The sequence below is a fragment of the Mirounga leonina genome, unplaced genomic scaffold (genome assembly GCF_011800145.1).
Source record: "Mirounga leonina isolate KUSES-001 unplaced genomic scaffold, KU_Mleo_1.0 Mir_168, whole genome shotgun sequence".
Taxonomy (NCBI): domain Eukaryota; kingdom Metazoa; phylum Chordata; class Mammalia; order Carnivora; family Phocidae; genus Mirounga; species Mirounga leonina.
This window is the reverse complement of record NW_023270426.1, coordinates 26,501,945-26,527,874: the sequence shown is the minus strand read 5'-3', so window position 1 is coordinate 26,527,874 and position 25,930 is coordinate 26,501,945. Positions and strand designations below refer to the sequence as shown.

At 43.1% G+C, this 25,930-nt stretch overlaps 1 protein-coding gene and 1 non-coding gene across 6 annotated transcripts in view; one reads left to right on the top strand and one right to left on the bottom strand.

Moving 5' to 3' along the window:
* The window catches only part of ARHGAP26 (Rho GTPase activating protein 26), a 431,503-nt gene that overhangs the window by 58,219 nt on the left and 347,354 nt on the right, over positions 1-25,930 (bottom strand). For all 5 annotated transcript variants that reach the window (XM_035014358.1, XM_035014359.1, XM_035014361.1 and 2 more), the window contains exon 20: positions 23,863-24,016. In XM_035014358.1, the coding sequence (XP_034870249.1) occupies positions 23,863-24,016 (154 nt within the window). The remainder of the gene's footprint in view (positions 1-23,862; positions 24,017-25,930) is intronic.
* LOC118017196 lies at positions 10,261-10,365 on the top strand. The gene has a single exon (XR_004681066.1). It is a non-coding gene; the product is annotated as a U6 spliceosomal RNA (small nuclear RNA).

The following is a 25,930-nucleotide window of genomic DNA, read 5'->3' as shown; positions in this document are numbered from 1 at the left end:
ATAAAAGGAAGGAAAGGGAAAAAGCGAAGAGGAAGTTCATCTCCCCACTTGCCAAACTGAGAGTGAATTGGGACTGTACTCACTAGATGCGGGGACGGTGCCTTTGCCAGAGATGAGGGCTCGGCTTGCAAACATCCTGCCGCCACCTCTGCCGTTCGGAGGCAAGGATAGTGCCAACCAGAGGGCTCGCTTCGGAGGGGAAGTTTTTAGTTTTGTTTTCAAGGGCAGAAATGAACTATTATGAGGAAATCTCACAAGGATGCTCCTCACCTGAGGTGAGGTGGATAAGAAATGCTGACGAAGAGGAACATGTCTGCTAGCATACTTCAAGTCTCAAGAGCTGGCTCTATAAAGTCTGAATGAAACTTTGGAACAAAGGAGGAGTGCCATCAAGCTGCTCCCTTTCCCTCCTGCTCCTTGTGATGGGAGAAAACAGCAAGAGCCTCCCAGCAAAGGAAGGGCTGTAGCAGTATCATCTCTGAGGATCTGCCCTATCTCAGGATGTCATGGGAGGCTCATGTCTGGGCTACAGACCATGGCTACGAGTAAGACTCATCCTCAACACGGTGGAGGACGGGCCTCAGTTCAATATCTGGTCCTCCTGCCTCCCAGCTCTCTGATCTTGAGGAAGTCATGCTGTCCCTCTGAAATCCAGTTTCCCCCTCTGCAAAGTGGGGATACCGACAATGGCTGTTTTCCTCACCAGGCTGCAGGGAAGATGAGACAATGTCCACAAAAGCCCTGGACTAGCACCTGGCAACAGTAGGTGGTCACAAGACATTCATCCCACTCTTTCCCTTCTTGCGATCCCCCATCCTTATCCTTTATGTTCTCTGTTCTTTGTTCTAGCCTATTCCAGCCACTGCCTGCTCTCCTTTCCCTGCCTCTTCCTCTCAAACTTTGACCAGCCCCACCTCTTTTTTCAGGTGCTCCTTCATTGTTCCTATTCTCCCACATTCTTCCTAGCTCCCCAAACTCATCCAGAACCTGAGCTTGAGTGACACTCGTGCATGGAGGGTTAGAACGAGAGAATAAACAGTGGCTGCTTCAGTCTCTCTCCTCACACACCCAACAGGAGGAGCTAGCCATTACCCCCCACCGCCAGCACAGCAACTGAGCATGGTGACTGGATGTGGAGGAATACTGGCTTCACACCCCACCTCTACACTCCGGTAAGTTAGGTAACCTCTCTATACCTCTTTGTTTGTTTTTTAATAAATATTCTTTTTATTCTTTTGACACAGAGAGAGAGAGAACAAGCAGGGAGAATGGCAGGCAGAGGGAGAGGGAGAAGCAGGCTCCCTGCTCAGCAAGGGGCTCCATCCCAGGACCCTGAGATCATGACCTGAGCTGAAGGCGGACGCTTAACCGACTGAGCCACCCAGGCGCCCTCTCTGTACCTGTTTCATCATATGTAAAGTGAGGGTTATAACAGTACCTCATGCATTATGATGATTAAATAAGCAAATATTAAGTACAGTGCCTGGCACATCCACACTTAATGAATATTAGCTGTCCTCTCCACCATCACCATCCTCCTATGTCTTATGGAGCCTTGATGTCCCATGATTATATTTTCAACCTTTTTTTTTTTTTAAAGATTTTATTTATTTATTCATGAGAGACTGAGAGAGAGAGAGAGAGAGAGAGAGAGAGAGAGAGAGAGAAGCAGAGGGAGAAGCAGGCTCCCAAGGAGCAGGGAGCCCGATGTGGGACTGGATCCCAGGACCCTGGGACCATGACCTGAGCCGAAGGCAGACGTTTTACCATCTGAGCCACACAGGCGCCCTATTTTCAACCTCTGAAAGCAAAATTTATTCTCAAGAATATGAACCAGGCATGGGCGCATCAAACCAAGATGGAATTTTCCAGCAGCTCAGCATGATCCTGGCAGAAGAATCAGTTCTTATCCACATTTATAGGTTTTGGACAACGTCACCACAAGTTGGAGACTTGCATATAGCACATGAGTTGGCTGTTGGCTGCCCTGCTGTTTCTGGCAGGCCACCAGAAGATGCCACCACCCAGAGGCCTGTGCCTGAGGAGCTCCCAGAGCTGCTGAGCCAGAAGATACACTGTTCTTGCATGTTCCTGGCTGTCACAGAAGAGAAGGGGCCAGTCCTTTAAGAAACTTTTTTCTCTGCTTAATCCTATTCTAAGATGCACCCCTTACAACACTGTCATCAAAACTAATGGAGGCCAAACCCCAGCACACTGGAGTTTGTGTCCTCTAATGATCTGTAATGGGCACTCATAATGAAAGCCTTTTCCCAGAAATTTATTTTTTAAATGCATCAACTATGTCCAGAGATAAGTAAGAAGATGAAATTTTCTTTGTTTTTTTAAAACTATACAATGTGTTATTCTCAAAGGAGCCAGCTAGCTAGGAATAAAATAAATTCTGCAACAACCATTTAGACTCAAAAAAGGGACATTTTTAGAGAACATGTAAGGAACTTGTGGAAACAATAATAAAAATCAGTATAGATTTCCCTCTTGGAATGTAAAGCTATGAAATCCTCCACTAAGTCCATGTAAGAAAGACCCACTGTAGTGGATGTCCGTGGTTTGAGGTTGTCTCTCCTCTGGGAATCCCCCCTCTGCTAAATTCTCACAGTCTAAGAACTCTGCATGTCAATCTTCCCTCCTCAGCCAAGAAGGAACAGGCAGTTCAGGCCTATCCCAGTAGAGTATTATATACTTCTGGCCAGAGATTGGTTAAGAGATGGGGAGATGATTCAATTTGGACCAAGAGGAGTTAAGCCCAGATGACTGTTCAAACTTTTGCAGAAGAGAGGCTCTTTCTTTTCTCCTGGACTTGAAGTTTATGGAAGTAAGTCTACCTGGTGGCAACCATCTTGCAATCAAAAAGAAAAAGCTTACCTAAGAGAGGAAACTGAACTGAGAGATGCCAAAAGTTGGGGCCTGATGGCAACATGTGAGCCGCTGGATCCAGCCATGCCTGAAGCCAGCTGTTCTTGCGCTTTTCAAGTAAATATATGAACCAAAAAGTTCCATGTTAGCTTAAGTTAGTTGGGTTGAGTTTTCTGTTACTTGTAAATAAGAATCCTAATTGGTAATTTGCTCAAGCTGACACAGAGGATCCTGAATATAGCAACTGCCTGTACATTTAAAATATGTCATATTAGGGAAGTTTATACTAGTGTTCAGCTTCCAGAAACGTTTGAGAAGGACAGGAACAGCTAGCTCTCCTTAGTGTCTACAAAGGCCCTGGATTTAGAGAAATGCAAACACTCCAAAATAAAGACCAGGACAGTGAATTCGACAGTGCATGGTGCTTTGTGACAATGTATCAGCTACAGCTGAAATGCTGGGATGCAATTTCTATAATTCACCTAAAATTTGAGAAAGAGAATGGATGTTACCAATCCAAATGAAAATAAATACTAGGCTCACTTTAGCAGGTTTAGCACAGTAACTAAAGGCTAAACATAGCAACTCTGTCTAAGGAGTAAAAATAAGCAGGAATTTTCTGTAAGGCTATGTGATGGCTATTTATACTCTCTCCTTATTAAGCCCACTATGAGTCTGGCCTGTCACAATTGTCCCTGAGCTACTCTGACTTCCCTGAGCCCAGAATTAGTCTCTTAGAGGTACAGCCTGACTCCGAGGTAAACAGCTCCTGCTGAAAGATGAAGGTGTCAGAATTTGTCTGATGTGTTTAGCGTTGGGTTGTTACCAGACAGGAAGAATACAGCTGATTTTCAGACCTATTTTGTTGGCTTTATACAAAATAAAACTCAAAGCAAAGAGGATGAAGTAGAAAGTCGTAGGACCTTGTGTGACACTTAGAAATGAAAACAGGCCCTTTTTGGAAGAAAATTTGGGCTAAAAAAATAGAGAAGAGTTCCAGATGGTGAGGTCTATTTACTGTGAAGCAAAACTGTGATGAAAGTAGGGAATGTCTCAGGCAAGTCAATTACACAAGATAAATCGATAGAAGATGTTCTACGGGGATCTAGCTAGCATGGAATTCTGGAATGGGAAGACAACATTAATAGGTTTTCCCTGCTTTGGCGCCTAAAGAAGTAAAAATCATATTGACATAAGAAACAAAACAATTGTAATACTATAGATGAAAAGCATATGTTAAGACAAAGTCAATTACGAGCTGCTCCTTGCACATGCCTTGTAAATTCCTGCCTCTGGGTCTTTTCGTACTGTTCCCCTTGCCCAGAATACCCCTGGTACCTTTGGTCTGAAGTCAACCCACCTTTCAAGACCCAGTTCAAGTGCCAATTTGATGACAAAGCCTTCCTTGACCATCCTAGCTCAAAGCCATCTTTCCAGTTGGGGACTTTCAGCAGCACTTTGTCCTATAGCATCTAGACCTTTTGGTGGTGTTTTATAGTTTATATGTTATATATTAATAATGTATGAATATATTATCTATTTCTTTTATCTCTCACTATTTAGGGCACTGTCTCCATCTACATCATCTCTAACACAATGTGCTTACATACCGAGGACATTCAGTAATTCACTGAATGACTGAGGAATAATTTGGTTGCAGAAGCCTGGGACACCTTGAACCAGAGAAAAGAAAAAGGCGTACAGGAAGTCACCTCTCTAGTGTTGCTCCCACTATGTCTTGTCTCTCTCTGTACAATGCAATCACAGCAACTGGTCTTTCTCCTTGCAGTGCGAAACATGGCTGCTCATCAATCTGAAGACCAAGAGACATTCTTTTTTTTTTTTTTTAAGATTTTATTTATTTGAGAGAGAGAGCACAAGCAGGGGAAACAGCAGAGGGAGAGGGAGAAGCAGGCTCTCTGCTGAGCAGGAAGCCCGACATGGGGCTCGATCCCAGGACACTGGGATCATGACCCGAGCCAAAGGCAGACGCTTAACCGACTGAGCCACCCAGGCACCCTGCCAAGAGACATTCTTAACCCAGCTCTGGTTTTAAAAAAAATCCCTAAGAAAATATCATGGTCGACCTGCTTAGTCATGGATTCCCCACACTATTATCAGGACTGTGGCACAAAATCTACATAAGTGAACAACAAGGCTTTACATCCCATAACTCTACAAATTTAATTATTTAAAACCCATGTTTTTATTACAACCAAGTGAAATCTTTCTAAAATACAGCATGCATTTTTTTCCTTATCTTCACAAACAGCATATATCAAATGGAATTTACTGAGGGATGAGGATTATAAATACCAATTAGTGTTTGTGTTGTCATATACATGTCAACCCAAGGGGCTGTTGGGCATGAAACATGGCTTGCTTTTTATCCAGACCTCTGTATTATTATAGCCTCTGTCTTTTTTCCCCTAAGTTCCCTGTACCTTGCCTCATCAGCAATTAACTTTTGTTTAAGAACAGGTGAAGTGTTATATTTCAAACTACTGGATGATGGGAATCTGGGAGCCAAGTGTGTTATAACTGGGTACAAAATAAGGTATATCTTGGACATGGCAACCTTAGCAGCTGCTCCCCGCTTAGTTCCTGCTGAAAGTTTCTATAACCTAGCCCCTCCGGCCACAGATGATTAAAAGGTAGAAACACCTGCCTCAGGGTCTTTGGTCCATAGGCACCCACCAGCCAAGACAGGGCCCAGGGCAAAGCTGAGCTCCGTCAGTCAGATTCTCGCTCTTGGGAAACAGGGCTGAGAAGCAGAGAATTAGGGAGAAGCAGAAGCTGATAGTCTGTGGAGAGTGAAGCTCTGAGCTAGCATGGGGGTTGGCAGGGTCATGGCACTCCTAAACTATGGACACAGAAGCCATGGGCGGGGGAAAGCTGCAGAGACAGAATGGTGGGAAAGGATAAGTCGGGGGTGAGCATCAAGCAGAGGCAGCTTCACGTCGAGACGGCCAACACACCAAATGGCTAAAAGGTCGCCATGTGGCTGGCGCAGAGAGCCGCTCAACTTCATTCTGGTCCTGGCTTTCCTCCAAGGGGCTCCACCTTCCTGTAGCTCCTGCTCTTTCCGGCCTGACTGGATTTCTGGTCTGTGCTTCTGCTTCCTACTCCCTCGATCCCCTGAAGGGACCAGAGGAAGGTGTGGGCTCTCCTGGCTGCTCAGAGCGCTTTAACCGGAATTGGTCCAGATGAGTTAGGGGAGGTGGTTGTGTCTCTCTGGAACTGGATACGATGGAATCCTGCGGGCAGCCTCCTTCTCACCCTGTGCCAGTCAGGAGGCAGGACTCAGCACCTCAGTACACCCTCCAAAGACACTCTGCGTCCTCAGTTACTGGTGAAGTAACAACTCTCCCAGTAATTATGGCAGGTAACTTTTAATGAGCATTTATTAACTAGAAGCCTTGCTAAGTACGTAAACTACTTCATTTAAGCCTTATGACAACCCTATGAGGTAGATCTATTACTATTCCTATTAAATAGAGGCACCTTACAGATGCCAGGTAAGTTCTTCTCGGCAACACAGCTAAGAAGCAGTGAAGCTGGGATACAAACTCAAGTGAGTCTGTCCCAGAGCCTATGTTCTTAACACTGTGACACACTGAATAATGAAAACTTGATTTTTACTGAAGACTCATGAGAGGACTTGAAAGAGCATTCATATCTCTTACCAATATAAGAAACTCCCTAAGATTTCCTGTTCCCCCAAAGTTCCTCCCCTACTGACTACCCTGTCATGTCTCCTCCCTCTTCTCTCCCCAGCCTCCAAAAATCTCAACCTGTACGCCCTGCTCAACAAAACCAAAGCACGGCCCTTAGGAGTCCTGATTCTACCCCCAGCTTTGCAGAGACACACATTCCAGTCTCATAGCTACTACATGGAGCAAAGGTAGCCCCAGAGTGATGCACAGGAAAGCAGTCTTTATAGGGTCATATCCTCTCCAGAAAAAAGAGGACATCTTTACAGGTGGCAAAACTCAGGTCAGATCATCTGAGTAGAGAAAGTGTCTTCCTTCTCTTCTTTACTACAGATTTTTGTATTTCTTGATGTACCTGGAGTAAAAGCTAAGCACAAGGCTGTGGCAGCACATAAAGAGGGTTCTGCCTGAAATCAAATTGCTCTTCTATTCTGGGGGGGGGGGGTCCAATGTACTGATTACATATTCATATTCTTGATGAGGGTCTTAGGTTTCTACTGAAGGTTTTGCACATAGAGACCTAATCCTTCCTGAGATGTGCCTAATTTGGTGGAGGAATAAGGCGAGGAATAAGACGCAAAGCTGGCTCTCAGTTTCAACAAGGGTATTCAGATTATTGCTAACAGAGCTCTCAAGAGCCCAGTTCAGACCAAACGGATTCAAAATATCAACTCAGGTTCTGTTAAGCCTCCCTTTGTACTGCCACTGGAATTGGTTAGTGAATTGTACCTTGAAAAGAATAAACACCAGAAGCTGACATTTCTGGAAGCGGAAGAAGAACCTGGAAAAATTAGCCACATGTGCAAAGAAAAATACAGCAAGAGAAGTTTCTTCCTTTGTAATGATGAACCAGAGTGCTAGCTTGTGGGCATATGACCTAATTGACTCATGCTGAAATTAAAGGCAGAACTTAGTAACTGGTTTGTGAAGAAGAGGGAATTTAGAATTTCCTTATAGACAAAGAACCAGAAAAAAAGAGCCTGCACCCTTACACAGAGATTTGACTGTTGCATGAAAATTTGGTAGCAAAACTTCTTCTCTTGACCCACTATGCAAAGCATAGTCTCGTTCACTTATTTTTCCTGGTTCCTCTGATTCAGAGTTTAAAGAACTACTAATTCTCAAGAGCTTTCCTTTTCCATGTAAGTTCAGAAAACAATCCTTCAAGTTATGAATTAGATTTCAATTTAATAGGATATTGGGTGTAGGGCTTTATACAAGAAAGTGTTATAGATTTTTGTCACAAGTATTTGTAAACTGCTGGTTGTTTGGGAGGGAAAAAAAGTGCAAGAGTCCTAATGAGAAATTGTGGTTGGGGGTGGAGAGGCTTCAAAACACAACACAACCAAATGAGATCAAATTCCAACTTTTAATTCCTTCAAATTTTTTTTTTCTCTCTCCATCAATCTTACAGCCCAAATTTTAAACTTTATGGCATCTTAAATGTGAGGTCCATAGAGACTTCTGGGAAAAACAAACAAGCCAACAAACAAACATTTGGAACATTCTACCATCTTTTGTTTTCTAAGCCCAAGAACAATTGGCAGTCTTAGCCATAGGCAGCCTTCCGGCTAACAGAATAAATAAGTTGGGTCATAAAACTACAACTCCTCCTCCCCCACTCTCAGGGAGCTGGACGAAGGCAGACAAGGGAAATTACAAACTTCAGGGTAGATCTAGAAGATGGTCTAGATTATTGGAAACTGCCCACACAGCATAAATTGAAAAGACAATTCATTCAACCATAAATATTTTTAAGTGAATGACCAAGCTACTCACTTACTACTTAAAAACAGTCTCGTTTTGGCACCAACGCTCCTCCTCCATTTATGTAGATCTGATTTCTACCATCTGGGCTGTAAGAGATTTGAGGGGAAAGTATTTGCTTGTCTCTTTCCTAGTGCCTGGAACAGTGTCTTAAACACGTAGTATTCAGTATGCATTTGCTAACTGACTGGGAAGGGACTGTCTGTCAGATCTGGCTGGTTCTGACTGCTCATGTTCATGAGGCCTCCAGGGTGCAGGAAGGCTACGGCAGTGAATATTCAACTGGTGGAGCCATATACCAAAGGGACACATAAGATTAAGATACGTTTGCGTTCCACTGAGATTTAAGAAAGGTTAGAGGATCGAGCAAGAGCAGTTAGTTGGTGGGTGTTCTTCTGCTGGTAATTATTCAATGGTAAGACAGTGCTGGGTATAACTACTGTCTGGGATGATTATGTTGGCCATGTCAGTCACTTAACATGTGGATCTTGTCTCTACTGGATTAGTGTGTCCAGGATTCCCATGACTCCACTTCTTGATTCTTGATCTCCTGCCAGTGTATTTTCACTGTGACAATTGCACATTGTAAATGCTGCCATGGGATGACTAGGGACATATTTCCTCTAATTCCACTTTCACACAAAGGATCAAGAGAAGAATGGGAAAGAGGATGTATGAGGGGGTGCGGGCTGTTTCTTCCCCAGAGGAAGCAAAGAGTTCCATGGTGCTCCTATCATGAAGTCTGTGCTGTATGGAAGTTAAGGGAGAATACAGGCTTCCTCCGAGACAGAGATGAAGTCAACACATTTATTTTAGATAAGAAATCTCTCTTGTGCTTCAGCTTTGGATGATCCAACTTTCAAGCAGCATTCTTCAAGTCCAAGAGCTGAAGTTAGTGGGCTTTAATCGTCCTTGTCAGGGATGTCTGACATGGCATGACGACAGCCTTGCTAATGTCATTCTCTCATTACATCCCTAGTGCTGCGACCCTTAGATTCTAATCTGCAAGTCGCACCTGCTTACAGCTCCTAACATTGTGAGTACAGTGGTGAACAAAATTAAGCCTGCCAACTTGCTCAAACCTAAGGTGATTTCTCTAGGTCACTGCTTTAGTCACTAGAAAAACAAAAAACCCTCTTTTCAGTCTGTCTAATCACAAACAGTATCACTTCTCCTACTCCTATAGTAGACCTGAAAAGGATTATAAAATTACTCAATTGTTCTTTTTTTCATTAGCACCAAGCAGGTGATCTCACTGACTAGAAAGCTCAGGATAGTGATGAATACAGGTGATTTAAGCAGTGTGTCTGAGGTTACCAGGGCAACCGTTAATTATTATTGAGTAACTCTAGCGTACCTCTATAAAGGTCAGGAGTTAAGGTTTTTCCATCATATATTTTGCTTTAAAATGGGGCTTTTAAAGGAAATTGGGGAGAGAGCAGATGGAGGATGACAGATGAAGATCAGGTTAAAGAACTATATATAGCACAAGAAAATTGAACTACTTAAATTTCACAATGTTGGTTTAGGACATGGTGTGGGAGTTCATGAGTAAATGTAAAAAATGACTTTCTGGTTTCCTAAGTTAGGGCTTCTCAAATTAGTAAGAAATCTGAAATCATGCCAGATGCAGAGATGTAACTAGATTTACTTTACTTAGTTCCCTGAGACAAATTTCCTCTGCTGTCCCAGAATTAATATTCTCTGCACTGACCTGGAGCCCTGGATAGACCAGCCTGGAAAGGATTCATGTGGTCATTGAAAGAAAAATTCAAGACTCAATTTCACGGAAACACACCAAAAGCAAGACCTTCTTGGTATAGGTCTTATTCTTCAAACAGCATCTTACGCACATCCTTAGTTATTGAGGATGTAACAAATTTGAAAAGTTAAAAAAAATTCCTATGTTCACTTCGGCAGCACATATACCAAAAATTTGAACCATACAGAGAAGATCAGCATGGCCCCTGGGCAAAAATGACATGCAAATTATAAAGCATTCCATATTTTTTAAAATCCAACCATCAGACTGAGTGTCTAAAACGTACACAGTGATGTACGTCAGTTATTTTCGATAAAACTGGGAAATAAAAGCACATGTATTAAAAAAAAATCCTGACAAAGATGTACCCCACAACTTTAAGAAAAAAGTAAAATGGCGATTTTAAAACTGAGCTAATCCGAGTTTTCAAAACTGAACAACACACACACACGTTAAAAAACTTCCAACGCTACAAAAGGGTAGGGTTGAAAGGAAGTGAGTTTCTCTTCCACCAAAGGCCACTGTCCCATCTGCCTCCATCAGAGACAACCATATAGATTCGTTCCCCTGTATCTTTCCAGAAATATTACAACCATGTACACACATCTGTAGGTATGTATATCCCTGGATTCTCATATATAAATGGAGTATACAATGAACACAAATAGTTTTTAAATCTAGCTGGATAACAAAATCACCTAGGAAGTTTAAGAAACATACCAAAACTCAGATACCACCCAGACCAATTAACTCTGAGGCTCCAGTAAAGGAGTGTAGGTGTTGACATTTTTTACTTTAGGGTCCCCAGGTGATACCAATAAGCAGCCTGGCCTGAGAACCACAGTACCTTGCTTTTCCCTTAATGTACCTTAGAAGGTTGTTCTATACTAGCACATATAGAACTACTTCATTCCTCTGCTGTACTGGGTAGCAGTCTAATATATATCTTGGCTGTCTTTTACTAATGGTCACCTGTCTATCCTGCCCTCTTTTCTGGGAGCTGATCAGCATGGATTACATCAACAGGTCTCTCTACCTGCCCTCTTTTCTGGGAGCTGATCAGCACGGATTACATCAACAGGTCTCCTGTACCCTCTGGCTCCTTGTTGGGGTCACCAAGGGGGAGCTCTGGCAAGAGATTAGCAGGAGGAAGGAGCGAGCCAAGGTATTTATTCCCTTGTCTCACTCTGTAGTTGCCCACCCCCGACTGAAGCCCTTAACCAACATTCCTTTCAAGGTACGACTCTATAGACCTCTCACCCCTTTTGGGTCTGGTAACCACTTTCTACTCAAGTCCCTCCAGCCTAAGGATGATAATTGGTTGGGTGCTACTAGCCCTGAGATTTACTGTATTATCTCATGATTTTCCTGCCCCCACTTCTTTATAAATAAACTCTTCCTTGAATTACGTTATTTTCATGGTGCTGATGTTTCTTATGATTCTAATACATCATTCTTGGATATACATGTTTGCATTTATTTCTTTATGGACAATATTACCTTTGCTCCTTCCGGAAACATAGCTTCTTCACAGAAGGCAAAAAGAGGATGGGGCACCCTGGTGGCTCAGTTGGATAAGTGTCTGACTCTTGATTCTGGCTCAGATCATGATCTCAATCAGGGTTTTGAGAGCAAGCCCCGCATTGGGTTCCACACTAAGTATGGAGCCTGCTTAGGTTCTCTCCCTCCCTCCTTCGTTGCTCCTCCCCCTCCGCTTGTGCTCTCTAAAAAACTTTTTAAAAACTTTAAAAAAGGGGCGACTGGGTGGCTCATGATCCCGGGGTCCTGGGATCGAGCCCCGCATCGGGCTCCCTGCTCCACGGGAAGCTGCTTCTCCCTCTCCCACTCCCTCTGCTTGTGTTCCCTCTCTCGCTGTGTCTGTCAAATAAATAAAATCTTAAAAAAAAATAAATAAAAATAAAAACTTTAAAAAAGACATAATGGGGCAGTCCATACAGCAGCTCTTTTATTCCTTTTCTGAGCATTTTTGACAACAGCCTGGGCACAACCCCATCATCTGTTCAATTTGTAAGGACTATTAAAATGAACACTGAAGCAATGTCTAGGGGAGAACTCCACTGCTTCTTTGAGAAAGAAGCTGATAGGCACTGAAAGAGAACCTGCTAGAGCAAACTCAGTGAATGACTGAAAGGCAGAATTTCAGAACTTTCAGAAATGCTTTCTCTGTCATAATGACAGTCAAATGTACACAGAGTCACAGGCTGGAAAGGAATTCCCGAGGCTAAATTATCCCCCAGTGAAAACTTAGGCTTGCAATTAGGTTCTCCTCTAATTAGTATGGTTCCGATTGGCTCCACCCAACAGAGAAACAACAGAGTAGATAGATGGCTTGGCAGGACTCTGGAGAGTACACACCTAACTAAGCCTGCTGACTTGGTGCAAACAGCTTAAAGCTTGTCTTGAGAGAGGAGTGCCTCTACTAATTTCGGTGTGTTTTGTTATTTGTAGTTAACTGAGTTTTAGGTATTTTATTTATTTATTTATTTGAGAGCATGGAAGCGAGTGAGCAAGCAGGGGTGGAGGGGGAAGGGGCAGAGGGAGAGAGAGGAATCTCCAGCAGATTATGCACTGAGCACTGAGCCCGACAAGGAGCTTATTTCATGATCCTGAGATCACGACCTGAGCTGAAACCAACAGTCAGACGCTTAACCGACTGCGCCACCCAGGTGTTTTAAAATTATCTCAGTGTTTTGTTGTAGGTTGCTCTGTGTCACACCAGGATCAAAGAAACAAAAATAAACACTGAGTGTCTACTGCCACCACCAAAAGAAATCAATACTAAGGATTTGTTCATTGGTAAAGGGATAGTCTAAGAGCAAACCAATTTTTGCTTAGTGAAAAAGGACACCAATTCTTTTTTTTTTTTTTTTAAGATTTTATTTGAGAGAGCACATGTGTAGGTGAGCAGAGGAGGGGCAGAGGGGAGAGGGAAAAGAATCTCAAGCCGACTCTGCAGAGTGCCGAGCCGGACGCGGGGCTAGAGCCCGCAACCCTGAGAAAATGACCTCAGTTGAACACTTAAGAGTTCACTTAAGAGTCGGACACTTAACCGACTGAGCTACCCAGGCGCCCCAGAAACCGATTCTTAATAACCACTTAATGTGAACCAGACCATTTTCTATAAGGTTATGCCGGCATTAACTCATCTGACCCTCACAACAACCTTGAAGGCAGGTCTTATTATTACTATGATTATTTTTACTATTATTGTTACCATTTCACAAAAGAAGTTTAGCTCAGAGAGGACAAGTAACTTGCCCAAGTTTACAGTTAGGAAATAGCAGAGCCAAGCCTTCACTACCAGGCCACATGGGCTTTTCCCTACACCAGATCTCAAGAGCTTTTCGTACACGCTAGAACCCATGTCAGCCTTCAGAGTGCTATTTGTAGCCCTAAGTTTATATATAAACTACATCTGTTCTCCTGAATGACTGTTTCCCATAATGCCATCCATTATGAGAAATACATTCCCCCCCCTCAAAAGTATTCATATGGAAAAGCCTTTCCTCAACCGTGGAATATTGTTTTAATGATGCCAAAGAGAAGTTCTGTAGAGATGTTCTAAGGTCAAATATACATTTAGGAAATGTGGCATTAACATATGCTCTTTGGGAGATTCACAAGAGACATATTAATGGCTTAAAAGTCCTATAGACAAGAACCTGTGGAACTTTATTCAACTCAGAGCTCTTGCCTTTCCCCACCTGTCCTGCCCTCTTCCTGCATCAGTTTGGGGAATGCTGATTTAGAAGTTTCAAATATCCTGTACAAGTCGATGGTCATCTACCACTTTCCAAGCTGTTTTCCTGTCAATGCAAAGGGCTTGATCTCATGTTACACACACAGTGGGTGCTCAATAAAAACACCTGTTGGTTTAAGTGATGCACCTACACTATCTTGATTTGTGACCAAAAGGCACACGTTGCAAAGCAGCAGCCAGCTGGCTTCCCTGGAGCAGTGAAAGGTGTAGGCCTGGTGAGCTAACTGGGTTCCTCTATGGAGCAAACCCATCAGTCCTCAGCCTCAATTGTTGTGACTGATCGCAAAAGCCAGGGATGGGGTGCTCTTAAGCCCCTCTACTGTCATCAATGCAGGAACAAACAGAATGCCAGTGATGATACAGGCTTGGTCCTGAAAGCTTTACAATGAGGTAAATCCTATTTTTATTCTTGTGGAAGTCCATCCACCTACTGCACTATGCTTATGGTTCTCAGACTTCAGGACGTATCAGAATCACCTGCAGAGCTTGTGGAAACACCGAGAACTGGGTTCATCCTCCAGAGGGGCAGATCCAGTAAGTCTGCAGCGGGGCCTGCGAATGTATATGGATCTAACAGGCTCCCAGATGATGCCCAATAACACTGGTTCAAGGAGCACAGAGAACACCACACGGGGCTAAGACCCTGCCTAGAAGACCAGTTTAGCTGGAACCAAAGGAAGCATACATGAGATCCTGCATAGTTTTCTAGATACTTAATGCAGAGAAGGGGTTAAAAATAAGATCCTAAGGCTGTTTCCAACTAGAAATGTGTTCCTAGCTAAGTAAGCATCTGCTTTCCAGACTGACTAAAAAGGTTTAAGAAGTACTACTTTAGTATGATTTTAATTTACCCGATTTAGGATCTGAATCTACCAATAAGATTCCCCCAAAGTATACATGTAGGGAGAGAAACACTTCCAAATTTAATTCTAAGTGAGAAAAATGGCATTTTCAAGTTCCTTCAAAGTCCCCTTACAGGAATAATAGTGCTAAAAGCCATGCACAAGATATTAAGCCTATTTCCTTCCCCAAAGATTCCATCAAAAATTCAAGACTTACAAATACCTAACACCTACTTGCATATATAAAATGCAGTGTCATAAAACATTTGAGAGCAGCTAAATTCAGAATTTATTCATAGGTTTAATTAAACACCAAGACCTTACTTAGCATCTACTGTGTGTCATGACAAATTTGGGTAATTGTTTTAGATTATTTAGGAAGATTAATTTATTTACAGAAAAAAATACCCTTTATGATGTTAGCTCATCAAGGGGGAAAGAAAACAACAATGTGTGTGAAGGAAAACATTTTTCCATTTGCGATTTCCACTACCCTGGAAAACAGGGATGTGGCTAAGCACTTGAACGGTGTCCCATCCCCGCCTCCTCCCATACCCCCTCTGCTGACAGGCTGTAGAGATCCAAGTGCCACTGACAGCCGGAGTGCTTGGGAAAGAAATCCTGCTGGGTCATGAAGTGTGAGGGTTGCCTTGAGCAATTTTTATGTGAAAAAAATACCCCTGCTAATCACCAAACTTATTTATCCAATAAGAATCAGATGGGTCATCAGGCAGGAATCTCCACCCTCAACCAAGTGAGGCCAGCTGGGCTCCTGACCGGCGAAGGAAATCTTGGCTAGGGAATGGGAAAAGCTGACAGAAAGGCGCTCAGAAAACAAGAATCCGGGTCACATCAGTGACAAGCTCTGAAAATGCCAAGGAGGCATACTTGGAGGAGCTGTGGCCACGGCGGCCCCAGGAGACGGAGGTGTAAGAGGGATGGTCTGGGGTTTGGCCAGGAAACAACCATGAACGAGCTGGCTGGAACCACCATAGAGGTTGTGAGGAAGAACAAGAAGAGGCAACTGATTCCTTTGAAAAATGACTCTACTTTCAAGTTATTTCCCAAGGTGAGGAATGCCACCAAGTTTTCAGACAAAACAGTCAGAAGAGACCTTTTCTGCTTGGAGGTGGGTGAGAATCAGACTCCTCAGTCTAAGAGGAAAGATCCTCCTCCACAGAAAAGTGATTCAACGACAGAGGAAAACTTCCTCTTTCAAATCCCTGCATTCCAAAGAATGACAAATCAAGATCATTGTAGTAAAAGCATAGCTGCCTTTTTGGGTGTAACTCTTTTGGCATGAAATAGCACTTAGGAGATAAAATTACTTAAAAAAATATGCCGTTTATTATCACCGTTTATTATTTTTTTAAGGATTTTATTTGTTTATTTGACAGAGAGAGACAGCAATAGCAGGAACACAAGCAAGAGGAGTGGGAAAGGGAGAAGCAGGCTTCCCGCTGAGGAGGGAGCCCAATGCGGGGCTCGATCCCAGGACTCTGGGATCATCACCTGAGCCGAAGGCAGACACTTAATGACTGAGCCACCCAGTCGCCCCTATTATCACTGTTTAATGCATATTACTCATTTTGTGATTCATTTGGTCTCAGTAAGTTATGCACAGTTATGCACACAGCTCAATTGTGTGGGATGTGGACGTTTCCAAATTGTTCAGCAACAGGCATGCCTAGCCCCCAGCTGGTCTTGGTTTAAAGTGGGGCAGCACCTGCCCTGAGAGAAGTTCCTCCTTTTCACTGATAACTTAATGACTGGACTGACAGTTCCAGTTTCGGATTCTCCAATTCCAGGTGGGAAGCTTGTGGGGGGAAGGTGAAGAGAAGAGCCTGGGACATCTCTCTGCCCACAAGAAAGACATACCAAGGCTGTGGGGATATAGGGAGAGAAAGGGAATCTCTGAGAGGAAGGAGGACAAGAGGTCCTCCAAAATAAAATTAATTGCTATTCACAGTGCTAAACGTATGAGGTAACAAAAGATGATCCCATTTAATCTTCCCAACACCTTTTTGAGAAGGTATAATTCCTGTTTTATAGATGGGGAAACTGAGGCAGAAAGAACTAAAGCAAAAACTCTCATTTATTTATCACTGTACCTTCAGCATTCAGGATAACGCCTGGCCCACAGTAGGTGTTCAAACAGTATTTGTTAAATGAATGTTGACTGAATTAAGTAGAACACAAGTAAAGTTTTGGAGATAGCTCTCAAGTTTTCCCCAGATTTTATCGGAGAGCAGCTGAATCAAATTCAGGAGCCAACAGTGCTTTAGAGAAACAATGCTGCCTGGAAGCAGGCCTTGTTTATCCTCTGAATTCCAGGGACTGTTCTCTTGCCTCTCACTGGCCACTAAGAGGTAGAGGGCGGTTGACTCTGGCACAATCTGAAGGCATTTGGCATGAGCACATCTTTTAGGTCACCAGAAATAACTTGGAAATGCATGTGTGTGTGTGTGTGTGTGTGTGTTAAGTGGAAAGGACAAGAAAAATTCGTTTTATTTCAGAGGCTACTGGGCAGTGAGTTATTTTCTAGGGGTGGGGACCACTCAAGCAGGGAGAACTCCAAGCTTGGGTTCCTCCCATGGCTACCTCCTAGCATGCTTTCCATCTTAATAAGCCCCTCCATCCCTACCCCAGCAGTCCGAAGCATTCACCTAGTAGTTTTTAACTTGAGGGAATTACTGCAGTATTTTATGTCCATAGTGGGACGTCCCCTACCTTTTTTCTTAGCATTTGTTTACTTCCTTCTTAAAAATCACTATCTTCCAGAAAGGCGGTGGCACAAGGCCAACACCACTGGTTATTGTGAGAGTGGAGAGTGACTTTCATTTTGTCAGTCCTTTCTAAGCACCCTTCGAACCACCTCCATAGTTAGAGACAGGTTGGCCCCACTTCTTACAGCACAGGGAGCAGGGGATGGGCGCACTCAGAGCCAAACGGGCACCAGCCAGTCTATGTTGGTGCCAGAAGTGAAACCTCGCTTTCCTGCTTTCCATGCCACTGTGTGAGCTATCCTTCTGATTGCCTCAGTCATTAGCTATGGGTTTTGTTTTGCTTAACTTCTTAGAATCTCACTTATGAGTCATTTGTTTTCAAAGAAGATTCTGAAAAGTGACAGGCTGGTCTCCATGCTGCCACTCTCTATGCTGAGAGCCTTTCGTACCTTTCTACCTTACCCAGGCAACCCAACATCCTCCCAAGGCAGTTTGAGGATTCTGAGGTCACAAAAGCAGAGGTCTGTGTCATTTAACTACTGCTGAATAAGCTGACCTCAACTCAATGGCTTAAAAAACCACGATGTACTATTCCTCATGCATTTGTGGGTTGAAGAGCAGCTTTTCTCTTAGTCCTTCCTGGACTCATTCATGTGGCTGCATTCAACTGACGGGTGGCCTGGGGTTGGGCATGCCTGGGACAGTTGGGCTTCTCTCTCCAATAGTCTTGCATGCCAAAGAAGACTAGACTAGACTCTACATGGCGCTGGATTCCAGGAAAATGAGATGGGAAACTGCAAGGCCTGTGGGCTGGGCTCAGATGTTACACACGGTATCATTTGTACCACATTCTATTGGCCAAATCAAGGCAGGAGATGAAGGCCAGCCTAGATCCAAGGACTCCACCCCTTCACGGGTGCTGCAAAGATTCTTTGGCCGTATTTCATCTATCATAGGCCTACAGCCAGGAGATAAGAAGGAGTGAAGCAGGCCAGTTGTGCGAAGATAGCCACCGTGGAGAGCATCACCTGTTACCAAGTAACACATGGATTTAGGGTGGCCAAATCTTCTAACTTTTCAAAAGAAGTTGGAAATATAGATCTAAAAAAAAAGTACTAATTTTTCAGAGCACTTTTAGGTTTACAGAAAAATTGCTCAAAATAACTCAGAGTTTCCATATAACCTCTCCCTACTGCCTAAACTCCCCTGTAATTAACATCTTTCATGAGTGAGGTACATTTATTAGTAATATTAATTACATTAACTAATAACATTAGTTACATTAGGATTCACTCTGTGTTCTACTGGTTTTATAGCTTTGGACAAATGCATAATATCTGGCATCTACTATTATACAGGATCAGACAGAGTGGTATCACTGCCCTAAAAATGCCCAGTGTTCTACCTTTGCACCCTTCCTCCCCACTCATCTTTTTACTGACTCTATAGTTTTGTCTTTTCCGGAATGTCGTATAGTTGGTATCATACCACACACTATGGCATTTCACAGTGCCTTCTTTCACTTAGTAATCTTTCACTTCATAGCTCTCTTCTTTTTATCACTGGATTATATTCCATTGTCTGGATGTACCACAGTTTGTTTATCCATTCACCTACTGAGGAACGTCTTGTTTGCTTCCAAGTTTTGGCAATAACAAATAAAGCTGCTATAAGTATCTGTGGGCAGATTTTTGTGTGAACTTAAGTTTTCAACTCATTTGAATGAACACCTATGAGTATGACTGCTGGACTGCGTTGTATGAGAAATCTATGTTTAGCTTCATAGGAAACTGCCTAATTGTCTTTCAAAAGGGGGGTGTCGTTTTGCATTCCCACCAGCAATGCATGAGAGTTCCTGTTGCTCCACACCCTTCCAACACTTGGTGTTGTCACTGTTTTTGATTTTAGGCATTCTAATAGGTGCACAGAGATATCTCATTGTTTTAATTTGCAATTCCCTAATGACATAAGATGCTGAGCATCTTTTCATATGCTTATTTGCATCTAAATGTCTTCCTTGGTGAGGTGACTGCCCAGATCTTTTCCCCAGTTTTTAATTGGGTTGTTTACATATTATTGGATTTTAAGAGTTCTTTGTATATTTTAGATACTGATCTTTTATCAGATATGTGTTTTGTAAATATTTTCTCCTACTTTGGGCTTGGCTTTTCTTTCTCTTAATAGTGTCTTTCATAGGGCGCCTGGGTGGCTCAGATGGTTAAGCGTCTGCCTTCGGCTCAGGTCATGATCCCAGGGTCCTGGGATCGAGTCCCACATCGGGCTCCCTGCTCCTTGGGAGCCCGCTTCTCCCTCTGCCTCTCTCTCTCTGTCTCTCATGAATAAATAAATAAAAATCTTTAAAAAAAAAAATAGTGTCTTTCATAGAGCACAAGTTTTTTTTTCATAGTTTATTTTTATTTTTTATTGTTATGTTAATCCCCATACATTACATCATTAGTTTTAGATGTAGTGTTCCATGATTCATTGTTTGTGCATAACACTCAGTCATAGAGCACAAGTTTTTAACCTTAATGAAGTTCAACTTACAAATTTTTTCTTTCATGGATCATGTACCTAGTCATTGCCAAACCCAAGGTCACCTAGATTTTCTCTTATGTCATCTTCTAGAAATTTCAGTTTTGCATTTTACATTTCAGTCTAGGATCCATTTTGAGTTAATTTTTTGAAAGGTGTCAAATCCGTTATCTAGATTTTTATTTGCATGTGAATGTCTAGTTGTTTCAGCACAAAAAGTTGGTTTATACTTTAAAAGGGGGGGGAGCACCTAGCTGGCTCAGTTGGGCTCGAACTCACAACCCCAAGATAAATAATTTAATGCTTAAATAAATAAATAAATAAATGTTGGTTTGTTATTAATTTTTTTTGGTGGTAGTGGTAGGGGAGGAAGGAAGCTCCCCCTCTACCAACACACATGTCTACAGGCTGTTTTTCTCCATCCTGGATCATCTTTGCCTCCCTCATCCCCCTTACCTGCAATGAACTTTATCCATCCATATTAATCTATTTAATCTTACTTAACACCAACCTCACACTTTCACTATCCATTTTTTCCAATATTCTGACTGGTACTCAACAGGATCAGTTAATAGCTGGTGAACTCTAAAACCACTTATGAGCTATAAATCCCATTTAGCACTGCCATATACCACTGTCCTTCCTCTTAGCCAGACTGTAAACTCTTGGTGAGGCCAGGAATCCTCCTGTTCTCATTTACCCCTGGTAGCTTAGCAGAGGTCTGGGCACAAAATATGTCAGCAATAGTTGCTGACAATTTTAGACTACCTGGACTTTGGTCCTGACTTACCAAGTGTCCTTTGATCTTCAAGAGGGATGGCTATGCTTTAGGAAGTCCAGCTGAGGACCTGCCAAAGGTGTAAACTCTGCAACCTTGCCCTGACATGGCCAGAATGGTGCATCTCTAATTTTGATGCCCAATTTAGCATTATGCCCACACAAACAAGAGGGCCCTGATCTCCTTGGAGAATTAGGAAAGATTTACCAATGAGACAGCAAAATGTGGTCTCTAAAGTGCTAAAGGATGCTGAGTCACAAAGCATGTTCCTTTCATTATGATGGTTACATGGCCATAATGACCGTTCCAGTCATTACGAAAACAATGAAAAACAAATGAATGAAATAAAAAGGAGAATGGACAGTTTCTGATGACTGGCTCCCCACCTCATGCCTAATTAATAATCCAAGTAATGGTTATCCCCCACCCTCTGATTTTGTTTTCTGTTTTCATCTGCATCATTAAGTGTTCCCATTCAAGGATCTCTGTGTACTTCAAAGTGAACAATGATGGAGGGAATGAAAGGGTCCCGAACTGAGGTTGGGGCCAGTGGTCTCTGTGGTTGTGACTGAACCCAATCTCCACGACATACTGTGCTGACAGACTTCTCAGAATTGGTTTTCTCCAGGAAAGTACTGTGGCTTCTATTTGCCAGGATCACCTAGCTTCTGTCTATGGCCCACCCAAGCAAACAGCAGGCAGAAAAAACGAGGGAGGCCCAAACTCGGATATGGCATATTCACGGCCCTGGGTTTCCAAAACAGGCAGTGAAGCTCCCGCAGAGCTCGAGGGGCCTTCGGGGTGGGCCTCAGGGTGGCTGAGGCAAACTCTGCAGTCAGTGTGGGCAGCTGCACTGCCTCTGCCTCAGGAACAGCCTGGAGCGAAAGACTCACAGGCGCCAGTCAGGTGTTCACTCAACCTGGAAGGGCAGCAGACTTGTTGGCAACATCCACAATCCTACCTCCAACTTTCCTTGAAAGTCAAACAAAGTACAACTGTTCCTGACATCACTCTTCCTGCCCTGGGAAAGCCCCCAAATTTTGTAGCAGGCAAGCAACGGTCCCCATGGATGGTGTAAAGTGGGCCGAGTGACCCCCAGTGTTTTATGTAAAACAAATCACATCTAGACAACTGAAAAATACAAATCTCAAGTCCCCTCCCCTAGGACCTGTTTAAAAGACATTGCCCCCTTTTTACCACTTAGCCGCCAAAGCAGCCTCTTTAGACAGTGGTGACTCAGGGGGCTCCCAGCTGCTAAAAACAAAGATTAAAGAGGGGCGCCTGGGTGGCTCGGTTAAGCATCTGCCTTCAGCTCAGGTCACGATCCCAGGGGCCTGGGATTGAGCCCCACGTTGGGCTCCTTGCTCAACGGGGAGACTGCATCTCCCTCGGCCCCTCCCCTGCTCTTTCTCTCTCTCTTGCTCACTTCTTCTCTCTAAAATAAATAAATAAAATCTTAAAAAAAAAAAAAACCCACAAAGATTAAAGACCATTAAATGATACTGCTGGCTAAGATCAGGGACAGTAAGCAACCTGGGCTAGAAATTCAACCTTGCTCATGCTGAGCAACAAATGACAGGTACAGAAGTTTAAACAAAATGGGGGATAAAAAAAGAGATAAAAAAGAAACCAGAATCTCCTTCAAGTCTAGGAAAGCAGATATAGGAGTGCTTAACAAGCCAGGCAGTGAGGGATGGAGACTCCACAGGCAAGTCTGGCCATGGAGAAGCAGAAGAGACTCACTGCCCTTAAGCTGAATGAGTTTTCCCAGTACGTGATTTCATTTTATGCTACTGTTTCGTTTGTAGTAAAAGTATTCCTTAAGTCCATTTTAGAGTCTTTCTCCCCCTGAGCCTTAATATCCCTTAGTCTCTTCTTTTTTTTTTTTTTTTTTAAAGATTTTATTTATTTATTCATTAGAGACAGAGAAAGAGAGGCAGAGGGAGAAGCAGGCTTCCCGTGGAGCAGGGAGCCCGATGTGGGACTCGATCCCAGGACCCTGAGATCATGACCTGAGCCAAAGGCAGACGCTTAACCATCTGAGCCACCCAGGCGCCCTCCCTTAGTCTCTTCTAAGGCAAAAATTGTTGGTCCCATTTTGCAGATCCACAAATATCTTAAAGAGATAGAACGGCAGGGTGTGACCGTGTAACCACGGCCCGGAGATGGGCAGGAAAAGGTTCTGATATCCTGGTGTCTCACCAGGTGAAATGAGTGCCCTGAAGACAATCTGTGGCTGAACTTCGAACTGTTTTCACTAGAGAAAGGCAAAGTCAACTCTGTTCTTCCCGAGTTTTATCCAACCGCAGCCTGAGAGTCCAGCTGTTCTGGTCATGGCCTTACATACTTTCTGCAGAGGCTCTAGTTGACAAGATTTATGCGGTGGTCTGAAGAAGCACGCTAAGCAGTGTGGGAGGAAACCACAAGGGAGGACTTTCTGGCCCTAGCACAGTGGATATCTAGTTTCTGTGGAGGACCGGACAAGCAGCTCTAAAAGTGCCTGTCTCGGTTATGGGTGCTTACCACCCAAGGGTGAAGCAACAAAGGTTCTTCTTTTTCCTAGTCTCTGGTATATCATCACAGTCATGCTAAGGGTTGAGGATCTCAACACTGGAAGGGCTACTGGAGGGCTTTTCTTTCTAGAAGTGGACACAGAAGTGGCACTGGACATATTCTACATCATCAGGGAGAAAGGAAACCAGGACAACATAAATGAGTGAAACAGACTTGGCTACTGATCCACTGAGTTGCTACAGTGTCTGGATGTTTTATAAAACTAAAAGAAATCGCTTTTCATGCCCAGCAGCCAGCACAGGTCAATAGCCATCACCAAAGCCATCTCAGCAGGAGGGTAAATCAAAGATCACCAAGGCCAAGAAGCAGTATGTTAAGAATAATGATTCCCTTCTGAGATGATGATGCTCAAAAAATCCACAACAAACTAGCCAAGCTCCACATTTAGGAAGAAGGTTAAAATCACGTTCATGGGACAATGCTCAAAGTCAGATGGGGCCAGAGCATAAATTCCGGGCGGGATGGCTGAGCAAGGGCCTACTGTGGAAGGCAGTTAGACATCATACTTACAGTGAGTTGGGCCGGGTGGGTTTGAGCACATCCAGGTCCGGGTCACTGGAGTTCATGTTGGGCTGCAAGCTGCTGCTGGAATTAAGGATGCTATTTGCATTTGATGAGACGACAGATTCCAAACTGGAGTTGATGATGCTGTTTCTTTGTTCCTCTGGAGAAAAACAAGGTGACAAACCCCATATTACTACTATTTCATAAAGATAGTTTGTTTCGACGTATACAAAAACCTACCAATAATGAGAATGGATTGAGACCTCAGCAAAGCTCAGAAGACATAGGAAAGGATAAGGTTTACAGGTGGGAAAGGAAGAGGAAAGGAAGAGGAACAGGTGACTTGTGACTTTGGAGAAAACCCCCCTCTGCTCAGCCTGATAGGACAGACCAGCCATTTTCCTAAGAGTGACCCTACCACTGCACCATAAATTGTGTGTCTTCTTTTGACTGGTAGATGGGCAGAACACAGAGCGGCCTTCATAGCGCCCTTGTATTCAATGAGGTCCTCTTGGTTTCTGTAACATTCACCTTTTATTCTAAAACTCCTGCCCCCAATATGGTCTTAATTGCGAGGGCCATGTCCTACCTCCAATTCTATAGCACTTCACCATAAAATATCTACTACTTACTTGGTCATCAACATCCTTATGACTGCAGTCTACATTCCTGACCACTCCCAAGACAAACCCTCCTGCGTTGCCTCCAGCTCCATGTATTTGATGTCTAGCTTCAAGTCAGTTCTTTAATTAATAGATCTATAAGGGCTACAGAGCCGTCTGCATATAAAAAACTGAGTCCATGGTCCACGCAGTCATATTAGTGCTTGGAGAGTATTACTAATCCCAGAGGGAGGAAACCTGAGTTCTCTTTTCAAGACTCCACCCCTGCCTGGCTGAGTGGCCTCAGGCAATTTTCACTCTGTTTCTTGGCTAATGCATCTGTAAAATGGGGATAATGAAAACTGCCTTGCACAGCTCAAGAAGTTCATAAGGATCAAGTGGGATCATATGCAAGAATGCATTTTGTAAACTTCAGAACACTGTTCGAAGATAAGAACTTTCTGTTTCTTCCCATCTTTAAAAACTTGGAACCGTGTGCTGAAGAAAACGTTTTTGGGATAAATCAGCTAAATGGCAAAGGCACCACTGCTGTAGCAAAATATCAGAGTCCCGGAATGTCATTCTCATCCCACATTCATTACAGATACACCATAATGAAATCAGCTGATGCTGCAGGCAGTCAATTCACTTATCAGGAAACAGCCTACGTGGATTAATCCTCACTGGACCTTTGAAACAAGCTGGAGGTATACCATGTCCCTAAGAAGACAGACTGGACTCACTGACATGGTGGTTTAGAGGCTGGCATTTGAACTCTTCAAGCAGTAAAGGGGGTGATGTGATAAAAAAAAATACTTTTCCATTTATACTAGTCATGTGCATAAAAATTTATCATGCTTATGAGATGATGTTAGAGTAATCTTTACATTTAATACACACACACTCATTCACACACACACACACACACACACACACACCCAAACACTCAAACACTCAAACACCCCTAATATCTTGACAAATTCTCAATGCCATGTTTAAAACCCTGCAGAAGAGTAAAAAACTCCATGAGGCTATTGGGAGATTTCTGAACTCTAAGTAGATTTTGAAAAAAGTAGATTATTAACTTGATTCCTGAGATTTGAAACTATTCATATCTCAAGAGCTTAAGTTCCAAACAGAAACAACAACAAAGAAAGAGAAACCAAAAGAGTTACAATGCACCCAGATATAGAAGAACTAACAGGGACTTTGAATGGGAACTTGCTATCAGGAAGAAAACCAACTCTAAAATTACATAATTAGGGGATCACTGAGAAAATGGATATGCCACTTACCAGTATGAATCAGTGCAAACTTTCCTTTGCACAAAATACTCATGTTGAGATTTCTGAAAAAGACTGAGAAGCCCAAGACCAACATATAGAAAAGGGCACTCAACACACTTCTCTGGGGTTCAATGAAGACAATTTCTGCTTCACAGGGAAGGAGAGGTGAATAGTTTTATTAACTCT